Below are 11,162 nucleotides of genomic sequence, written 5' to 3'. Positions count from 1 at the left end.
GCCCCATGTCTTGCAGATTGCATCCTTCACCTTCTCCAGCTGTGGTCCCCTCTCTGGGACCTTTGGCTTCCCCTTAGGCCCTGGCCCCACCTTCGGAATCCCGAGCCTCTTGCTCTGGGCATGCCTCATGGTGGGCCCCTGGCCCTAGCATGGACCAATTGAGGGTACCTCTGATATCTTTTAATAGACCAACTGAATAGTTGGAGAAATAAAATCTTAGCAAGGTTTTGTGTTTAAAAACCCTTCATGGTTTAAAACCCTTCGTCAGGCTGAGGACGCATCTGCAGTTGGTGTGTATGCTGTTCCTGAATGGAAGGAATAGTAAAGAAGCCAGAGGCTAGCATGCAATGCAGGCAAGAAAGCCAGTTAGTGCAAATAGAACCTGAGGTGTCAGGGTGTGAGGGACAGGCTGTGCTGGGGAGGGGTTAATAGCAGGTTAAAGTGCAAAGGTACCTGGGGAGTCAGATGTCAGGCAGGTTATAGTGTGTCATAAATCCGATGTCTATATTGAGTCCATGAGTTTTTGTATCCAGGAGTTTGATGAAGTGAAGTTCATAGACTTGTCTGTGAAAAGTGGTTTGTAAATTTAAACAAGCACTGAACCTCACTAACCTCATCACCAGAAGCAAACCTCCTACAGCCCAAAATACAGCGAATGAATCCAGACCATGCCGTGACAAGAAATGCAAAACCTGCCAACATATCTCCAGTACCCCCCCAATTACTTCACCTCACAACAGAACCATCACCACTCCTAGATCTTACAGCGACACCTCCAGAAACATTATATATCTCATCCAGTGCACCAAATGCCCTGATGGAAAATATGTAGGAGACACCAAGCAACAACTGCACACCAGAATGAATGCATACCAGAAATCTATTACAGACAAGAATACCTAACTACCTGTGGGGACACTCTTCTCACAAGAAAGCCACTCGGTCTCCAATCTCTCAGGCCTGATCCTCAAAGGGAATTTACAAACCACTTTTCACAGATGAGCCTATGAATGTCACTTCATCAACCTTCTAGATACAGAAACCCATGGACTCAATATAGACATTAGATTTATGACACACTATAACCTGCCTGACATCTGACTCCCCAGGTACCTTTGCACTTTAACCTGCTATTAACCCCTCCCCAGCACAGCCTGTCCCTCACACCCTGACACCTCAGGTTCTATTTGCACTAACTGGCTTTCTTGCCTGCATTGCATGCTAGCCTCTGGCTTCTTTACTATTCCTTCCATTCAGGAACAGCATACACACCAACTGCAGATGCGTCCTCAGCCTGACGAAGGGTTTTAAACCTGAAAGCATGCTAAGCTTTTAGGCTAAGTATTTAGGCCCCTGATGTCTAGGGGTGACATCCGTTCCGCAGCTCCATACCTCCCCCAACACTGGGACCCATGCCTCGCAGATGGCATTCCAGGCAGCTAAGCTCACCTGCATCCTCACAACTCCACTGCAACCATCAAACCTCAGGCCTCTCAGAGATCTTACAGGTCTGGGATTTCCCTAGCCCGGACTGTGCGTGTGTATGGTGGTGGGAGGTTATAAGGTGTCTCTTACCCACCTTTCACCAGGGAGGTTTGTGGTCCTGGCATTTCTTGGGGGCTGCCACACCACCAGCAGTCCCACCAGGCCTCCTGACCCTGGCAGGGTACAGTTTTAGGTCATGCCCAGGACCTGGGGCCTCCTCCTTCCCCATAGCCCTAGCCCATACCTCCAAGTTTGTCCTAGCATGGGAGCTCAGCAGGGAGATGTTCTTCCCCTGCTGGCTGGTGATACAGTGAGTGCTGCCTCCAACTCTGAGAGTGGGGCATTAAATGGTTTTTACATTTTTTTAAAAAAGGAAACAGGTTCACTCATTTCTTTGTAAGCTGTCTGTCTGGAAGCAACAGCATGTGAAAGGTACTGTCTGGCTGCAGCGACTGGCTTCCTAGTCAGTCTCTTGCTAGTCTGTCATTTTGGAAAGGATTGGATACTTGGATTGGAAGGGACCTCAGGGACAGATCACAGACACTGGCCAGCCACAGATGTCAATATCAGAGCAGTCCTTCCCCCCCCTCTCTTTTCCCTCCCTCTTCTGAGTTTGTTTCCCCACAAGCCTGCCTCCGAAACATTCTGAAACATCTGAAATGTTTCAGATGGTTTCATTTAATTTTGGAGATGTTTCAGAGCTTTCTGTTCTGTTTCAGATTAAGTGTTTTGGGTGCTGAAATGGGCAAAAACACCTCTGAAACAAAACGACTGCTGAAATTTCACACAGTCCTAGTAAGCAATAAGTATTCTGGACCATGTGCTATGTAACACTTGTGAGGCTTGGGCAATGGAGGCCCAGATGCTTCTAATCACAACCAGGCCTCAGAGACTGTGCCTTTTAAATCACTATCATGCAGCCATCCATGTGAGGGAGGCCCTGTCAAACTATTTCCAGTATTGCTGGGATACAGGGTGGGAGGGAGACACCATTAGGTAAAGTTCCAGACAGTTCACAGACAAACTATTTATTGGTTGGGGAAAAAACATTATTTATTAAACATTCAAAAACATTCAAGCATTCTGTGCTGTGCTGTTGGAAGAAAGCAACGGGGGATGGAGGAAGGATGGCGTTATGAGCTTGAGGGGAGCGGCACCCTGAAAGTAGATGGTTGGTTGTCTCTCACTTTCTGCATCCTAGTGGCTGAGGAAGGATCCTTTGGTACTGGGAGCTGTATAAGATCCTGCCATGATGTGCAGAGGGATTGAAGAAGCTGGAATTCCACAGTGTGCCATATTGCCTGGATGAGTACTGGCCATGTGCCTGCAAGGCTGAGCAGTAATTTTTGCCCACTCAGTCCTTCATCCCTGTGGTGGTAAGGTGCCCCATAGCTCCCTCTCACATTGGAAAAGGGGCTCTGGCACTGTACAGCTAAAAAAGCTGGTGTGGGGGCATGGAAGTGCTGGCTAAAAGACAAGGCAAGGAGGACAGGACTCTGTTCCTAGAGAGAAGGTGGGAGACTTGCATAAGAAGCCCTCATCATAGGCGGGCTGTAGTCTTGTCTCTTTTAAGGCCAAATGCTCCTGGGTTTATGGTAACAGCTGGTTTCCCAAGGAAGAATCATGCCTATTAATTACTCACACTGCTCTGTTTAAGGTGCTGCCAGCAGAGTTTATAAAGATTTGTCTACTAAGATAATGGCAAGAATTTTTTTAAGTTATCATTATTTACATAATTACTTATCCCTGTGCCTGCACCCAAGAATAAATAGTTGGAGCACTTTGTAAATCTGAAAACCAATCACTCACTAACAATTAATAATATTGGTTGAATAATATTACTAAATAATCAGGTTAGTGGTTGTTCTGGGTATGGGGGAGGGAGGAAATTTGTTCAGTGATCTGTATCTCTCGCTCACGTGAAGCAACGCGAATGAAATCCAACACACAGTTGTAGAGATAGTGCTTCAGGGCATCACAGTCCCCGATATCCCCTTCACATGATCTGGAGTATTTGGAGATTACAGCCATGAATGTGCAGTCAGCTGCAGAAACTGAAACGTGTGGCACCTTATCAGCACAAGACATGAACTCTGTCATAGGGCGGGATACAGGAAGAAAGTAGCTTCCTTCCCTTCACTCATTTCCCTTCAGACACTGTCAACTTCTAGTGAAAACCTGTATGCATATAATTATGAAAGAAACCCCTTGAAATTGGGAAGGTGATTTAAGTAGGGCTCTGTCTTCCTCACCAAGCAGGTAGCTAAAAGCCTTGTCCTTTTCAGAGGAAGAAGATGACTCAATACCTCACTGCTCCTGATCATTTTGGGGTAGCTATATTGTGAAGCTCCTAGTGCTAATGACAGGAAGGCATAGGACATGATGCCTCCCTATTGTAGTTCCACACAGTGTGGGGAAGCTGAATCTTCAGACATCAGGCACATTTGTCTGTAGCAGGCCTGTGGTTAAAGAAAGGACATCTGAGAAATGTTATGTTAGGAAGTTATTCCTCTCTGCTCAGTGGTTCTGTCCCTTGCCTGTTGAAGAACTTGATTAGGCAGCACTGAGACCTATGATGACAAGCTCTCCTTGGACCAGGATTGTTTCCCACTATGTGTGCGTACAGTGTTGACTAAGATGGGTGTTGAACCTTACTGGGGTCTATGGTGTCACAAACCTGGCCACAGGGGATTTTTAGAGCACCAAGTTTTTCCCCACTGTGCTGCCACTTGCCCTAAGGAACAAACTGAGATTGCCCTGGCATAGCTCTCTAGCCTAGCATGCCACAGTTTCACTACCCTTGCACTGGGCCCTGCAGCTGCAGTGAGGGATTCTCTGCCAGCCCCAGGTGCCATCCCATTTTTGGGTTGAGAAGAAATGATAGGTCCCCCATTCCCTGGAAAGAGTACCCTGGAATACCACTCGCCCAAGAATTACTCTTTCCACAGGTGATCAGTAAGGAGACAACACAAATATTACATGGGATAAAAGAGTCACGCAAACAAACCAAACCCTAAGTTTGGACACAGAAAAGTCAAACACATACAGATTCTTACCCTTTCATGTGACTACCCTTAGCCTTCCACAGGAGTACTTGCCAGAGTCTTACAGATCAACCTCCCTGATGACTCTAACAGTCCTGGTAACTGGGGTCAGAGAACTGCCCAAAGCCTGAGATTCAAAGATAAAGATTCAAACCTAGCTAGACTCTTAGAAGACTGCAAGTGCAGCCCCTTCAACTGCATTATTCGAATTGGTCATGAGTCACCAGACCCCCTTGAATTTCCAGGCAACCCTGAGACACCTGGAGTCCCTGTGGCACAAGGGGCATTACTCTCAGATACCTTTGCTATTGTAGAGTCAGTTTCCCCCAATACACAAGGACAATGTCCAGGGGTGCCCAGTGGCTTCTTCTGCCTTCTATTCTGAGTAGCAATTGTCCTGGCTCAAAAACACAAGGACAAAGGATAATTAGCAGTTTTATCCACTCCTTGAGTTCCTTGGCTAAATTATATAAAATACCATAAAGATATACATAGCAAGAATGGTATACCATTAATCCATACAGTGATACCAGTAATCCATGCAGTGATAACAATTATCTTTATCTTTGAATGGATACAGCATAGCAAGGCTTTCCAATGGGACCACACAAGCCATAGTACATAGTACAATAAATCACAAAAAGCCATTCGTGACATGCCATAAACCCACAGACAACAGGATTTGTGATACATGGGATCAGTGAACAACAATTAATAATAGTTATTGGTCACAGCTCCTGACACCTGGGTATTCTGTGCCCCCTCCCCTCTACTATTGTCACTACTCTGTGGTGTGGGATTCCTCTTCCCCAGATGTCTCAGATACCAGTCAGTTTTGCATGGTTCGTTTGAATAACACACTATCTTTCACTCTCCAGTCTCCTACTCAGAGAACCATGACAAAGCTGTTGTATTGCACTAGGGACAGCGAGATGACAAATGGTCATAGATCAACACATGGTAATGGGAGCACAGAGACAGAGACACAAATGAGACAGAGACACAAACTCAGGTGGAGAATTCAGTCTCTCTGGCATTACCTGTAAAAATGCCCTGTATGCCACAGTCCAGCACTAATGTGAGAGAGTGAGACTAGGTCAGATTTATGACTTTCAAAGGTTTCTGTGAGAACCTTCTGATGGGAATGGGTGCCCATATCCTGACACTCCCTGCAAGTAAGTCATGGTGCTTCCCACGGATAAGGAGCTGCAAAGAATGGGACAGAGAATAAGGAGCTGGGCAGGGTCTTTTCTTCCTGGCTGCTGTCTGTCATGAGAAAACCCAGATCTGTGTCTATAATCATACTCCCTTGGCTCCCTGCCATGAGCATTTAGCCCAGGTTACAGTCTAGTCAATGTGAAATAAAAGCCTTTGAACCATGTCTACAGAGTGCAGTTTCATTTATAAGGTCGAGGCAGATACAACAGCTATTGTCTTCCAGTGTGTCCAATATTTGCGCAGCCCCAGCACTGTTCCTGACCCCAGAGAAGTGCATGACTGCTGCACTCCTGGATGTAGTGGAGCAGCATTAGATCCTTATTGATGAAAACCTAGAGGTGGGCTGAATCCTGTTTCACCAATGCCCATTAGGGCTATGCAAAATTTCACTGGCCGTTTCATTTTGACGCTGTTTCAACTTGTTTCAAGCTGGAAACAGTGAAATGTTTTGCGTTTCGAAGCTGAAGTGGGCTTGCCTACAGAGAAACAGAAAGTAAGGAGAGGGAGGGGGAAGAGCCCCAGGAAAGGGAGGGGGAAGAGGAGGGAAGGACTGCTCTCATATTGACTGTGACAGTTTGGCTTCCTGAGATGCTGCTGGTGCTACTGTGCTGCTTACTAAGTTATTACTTGTCACTTAAAGTGGTGGACTGGGATGAGGCTGTAGTGGAGGAGGAGCCTTCATTGGGGCACACTACCGTGTTGTATAGAGGCCCCAGTGCCAGTGAGGGCATGCCTCAACACACACACAGTCACACATCACGAGTTTTGCTTGTCAGCAGCTTGAACCGCAGTTTCCCCCAAACCCCTGCACCTATCTCCTTGAAACTTGGCAGCCTTTGTGGTCTCTGCATGCGCAACCAGGCCTGCTATTTTCTTCCCCCTGTGCCTTCACACTTATAGGTGACACAAGTTTTGCTTTCAGGACTTTGAGGTGCAGTTTCCCAGAAACCCCTGCACCTATATCCCTGAAACTTGGCAGGCTTCATGCCCTCAGAAGGGGCTACCATTCTGGCTGGTTTCATCCAAATCTGCCAAAAAATGACAACGTTATAGGCAGTTTCATGCTTCCCCATTATAGCCTATGGACGAAACAGAGAAACAGTGTCAAAACAGCGAAACGGTTTTGACGAAACGAAATGGAACAGCGGTTTCAAAACCAAACGAAACTCTAAATGAAACACTGTCCCAGCAAAACAGTGAAACAGAAGTCGAAACGAAATGGTGCTGTTTCGCACAGCCCCCCCTGTTCACCTGATTCACTTTATGAGAGTTCCTGTAAACACTGTAACAAACAGCCCTAGCTACAATGCAGCAAGCATTTGCTGGGGAGCTAGAAACTCTTGGAATAACTCCCCACCCTGGATCTGAGATGAGAATTTGTGTTTTTAGTTCAGAGGTGTTTCTAGAATAAAGGCTATGGCACAACTCTCCACTACAAAGAGTCATGTTTTTGTAGAAAACAAGCACAACCATTCAACAGAGATTAAGTGAGCTATAGACAAAACCATACTCATAGCGCCTGGGAGGGAAGGTGTCGGCCAGGACTGTCCAAGTTCCGGGCAGTTGGAGGCCACCCATTACGCAGGCCACAGACCCAGGGACTGCCCACTGAACAGGCGGATGAGCAGACAGACACCTGTCTGCCTTCCTCTAGATGCTTGGGCTCCCCAGCCCTCTCCCCACCACTTGCACAGTGTGGGCAACCCATTTGCCCTCCCTCCCCCATCTGCATGCACCACTCAGGCTGCCCCACATTGTAGGCATAGCTCAAGTCCCTACCTTCTCAGCTGTGCACTAAATATATGGGCATCCTGCCTGTCTCACGTTCAACTATCAATGGCAGGATGCTAATGACTGAAGGGGGCCTGAAAGGGGTCATAGGCTTCGTTGAAATCACGTGAAATCTGTCTTCTGTTTTTTTCTCAATCACATTTCCTTGCTGCAAGTTTACAATCTTAGCAGCTTCTGTGATGTACCATCACGGTGACATAGTAATTTCGCATCTGAACTGCTGTTGCTTACAAGACAAGCAGAACATGAGCTTCAGCTTTGTGGAAAAACAATAAAAAGCCTGTGATAAGGCTAAGGCTTATATTCATGCCACGGCCCTTGTTAAGACCATTTAGAAGCCTCTTGGTGGAAGGGCAAGTCCAAGGGACACTTCGTGTGGTGTTCGCTCTTGCTTCACCTGGAGATTTCCTGAAGGACTCATCCTTTCCACCCCACATCAGCTCCTTCACCCCTGGATTGCCACTCTGCTGTTCTGATTGGCCCAAATCAGCGGTAGTGGCAGCGGCAGCTGGGGAGGACCCTCCCTGCCTGCATTTGGGCTCTCTGTAGCCTGCACTGCTTCTACATGCCTTCATGCTTGGATTCAGCCCTCTCTGCCACAGTTCCTCTCTCCCAAAGTCTTTATCAGTAAAAGCAAAGAATAGCATGGGACCAAGTCTTGGCAAAAACGATGCACTTTTGTATAATGTCCTTCCCAATAAAGGTTGTGCTTGGCTGGCATTAAGATAACAGAAAAAGTTATAAAACAGGAGGATGGACATGGGAAGAAAAGCAAATTCAAAGGGAATTAGGGTGTCAACATAAAACAGAAACCCCCTAAACAACACCCCAAGCTAGCTTTGTTTGCTAAATGCTTGCCCAAACAGGAAGGTCTTACAGCACTTCCAGAAGGCCTCCAGGCTTGGACTCTAGTGGGAGTCAGGGGGGAGGGAGATCAAAAGCTGAGGAGCTACAGCTGTGTGTTTTCGCCAAGTCGACTTGGGGCATTGATGGTTCTTACAGGAGGTTGCTCTTGGCTGTCTGGGCTCCCCCCACCTTTATAGATAGGAGTCTAGGGAGAACTTAATGAACTCTGAAAAGACATTGAATCCATTTGAATGTAAATATCACTCTGCAAAGTAAAGAGCCAGTAATTGAATCCTTCCCATATTTGCATGCTCAGGGAATGCAGCTGGCTTTGGATTGTCCGCAGCTACAACAAAATCACCATGAATGTGAAATGATTTATTATCACTGTTCTTTCTCTGAAATAAATAGGTGGGAATGAAAGGAGATTGGGTAGTTGGCACCAGTGTCCATAAGCAGACACTTTTTTCTAGTGTTGAGAGCCTTCAGGTGTCCACAGGATGGTGGATAAAAGCTGTGCCTTCCTAAGTGCTATAGAGCTATCACCAATCATTCTCTTTTATCTGAGCATTGTGGCAATTGAATCTGTGATAGGGATTGTTGGAAATGGATTTATTTTGGTCATCAACTTAGCCAGCTGGGTCAGGAACAGAGTAGTGTCTTCCTGTGATATGATTCTGATCTTCCTGAGCTTCTCCAGGCTCTGTCTACAGTCCTGCATGCTGATGGATTTTGTCTGCAACTTGTTTTATCCATCTTTTTATAATCAGGATGATGTATATGAAAACTTCAAGGCTATCTTCATGTTCCTGAACAACTCCAGCCTTTGGTTTGCCACCTGGCTTGGTGTGTTTTACTGTGCCAAGATTGCCAACTTCAACCACTCCTCCTTTCTCTGGCTTAAACAAAACATTTCCAGCCTGGTGCCATGGCTATTAGCAGGATCATTGCTGTTCTCCTTTGGAAGCAGCCTTCCTTTCTACTGGGATATCTACAAGGTGTACTGCAACTACTCCACTGCCTTCCCCTTGGAAAACACCACAGAGCTGAAAGTGATAAAGAACACTAATTTGTTTTATGTGATTTTTCTCTGCAATGCCAGTCTATCCCTGCCTACAATAGTGTTTGTTTCCTCCATTGTACTGCTGATTTCCTCCTTGTGGAGACATACCAAACAAATGCAAAATAATGGAACTGGTCTCAGAGACCCCAGCACAGAAGCTCACAGAGGCGCCATCAAATCTGTCTTTTCTTTCTTAATCCTATACTTTTTCAATTTAATTGCTTTAATTCTCACCTTGTCCAACATCTTCTCAGCTTACGGCACCTGGGATATCCTATGCATGCTTGTGATGAGTGCCTACCCCATGGTGCACTCTGTAATCTTGATTCTGGGCAATCCCAAATTAAGAAGGGTATCATTGAAATTTCTTCACTATGCCAGTTGTCATTTTAGAGGAGGACCTACGTGAGAGATGTTGGACCATGTTGTGCTTTCTAGTGAATTAAATCCATTACATTGAGTACAGTTGTTATGAATTTATTTAGGTGTGAATTAACAGAATCTAGCCCTGCTGGAATCACATAGAGATATATGGGAGCTAGAACTTTGCTTTATGCAAGCAAAGTTGCTGACTGCAATACTATTTCTGAGTTCTTTCCTATTTTGAAAGATAATGACCAGATATCCTTATCCTTTTCCATGTTCTAGTAATTAAAAGCAGCTAGCTCTTTTTTCACATGTATGAATACATACTTTGAAAATGCACAGATGTTTCTCTGAGTTGGTAGGAAATGAAGCAAGAAATTCAAACAACAACACAACCCAGTATCCAACAGATTTGGAGGGTGATAGGGCAGGATGTCAGGCAACTGGAACAGGCAACAGTATATATGCTTGGCCCAGACCTCCTCCCATAGTGGTCATTGGTACTTGTTTAGATGACTGTGGCTGGTAGGTGCAGGTAAATGATAAGGGTGGAGAGAGGCAAAGGTCTGATTACTGCTGCAGAATAATTGCTTAGGCAAATTTGTGGGCTGTGAAAGCATTCACATTGGTTCCAGCAGAGTATTTTCTCTCTGCAAATCACTAAACAATGGATGTTAAAGCCAGGGTATTGCCTAATGTATTTTATTTTCCTTTTCAATCTTTTTGTTGCTGCTAGATGCTACTTTCATAAAAGCTTTGGTCACTTCACACGTAAAAAAGAAAAGATCATATCTTCCCCTTTGCTATTTCTGAAAAGGTTGGGAGGATGTTTGATTGCATTGCAGCTCCTGATATCACAAACTGTTCCCAGTTTTGAGCGGAGGTAAAGTAATTCAATGGAGCATTTCCTTAAAGAGCTCATAGTTGCTGCTGGATGGGAAAAAAAACATTTCCCAAAGGTTGAAATTTCCTGCAAAACAAAAGATTTTGTCTTTAATTGGAATAAAAAGTTGAAATTATGATTTTACCCCTGGAGCATATATTCCAAAAAACTTCAGTTTAGCAGCATTGAAATGCTTCATTTAAATAGTATCAATAGCTGTTAAATATATTCAATTATTAAAATAGGAAACAAAAAATGAAAACAAACTGTCTCAACACTATTGGGACAAAACCCTTCTCAATGTTTATAAATTGAAACAAGGTCAAAACAAGTTGTTTTGAAATGTTATCTTGAGAATTTCATTGAAATCAACCAAATTCCTGCAAAATGTTCCAAGTTCCAGTTGTAAACAGTTCTATCCAAAGTTTTCACCCAGTCCTAGTACTGCGTTTATCTGTACAATGAA

At 45.0% G+C, this 11,162-nt stretch overlaps 1 protein-coding gene across 1 annotated transcript; it reads left to right on the top strand.

The window, feature by feature from the left end:
- Positions 1 to 8,884: 8,884 nt before the first annotated feature.
- Positions 8,885 to 9,856, top strand: LOC102375727 (taste receptor type 2 member 40-like). The gene has a single exon (XM_006031338.1). It carries the CDS (start codon positions 8,885 to 8,887, stop codon positions 9,854 to 9,856), a length of 972 nt encoding a protein of 323 aa, XP_006031400.1.
- The last annotated feature ends 1,306 nt before the right edge of the window (positions 9,857 to 11,162 follow it).

Source organism: Alligator sinensis, unplaced genomic scaffold (assembly GCF_000455745.1).
Source record: "Alligator sinensis unplaced genomic scaffold, ASM45574v1 scaffold653_1, whole genome shotgun sequence".
NCBI classification, from domain to species: Eukaryota; Metazoa; Chordata; order Crocodylia; family Alligatoridae; genus Alligator; species Alligator sinensis.
Note: the sequence above shows the minus strand (reverse complement) of the source record. Positions and strands in the feature narration are given on the sequence as shown.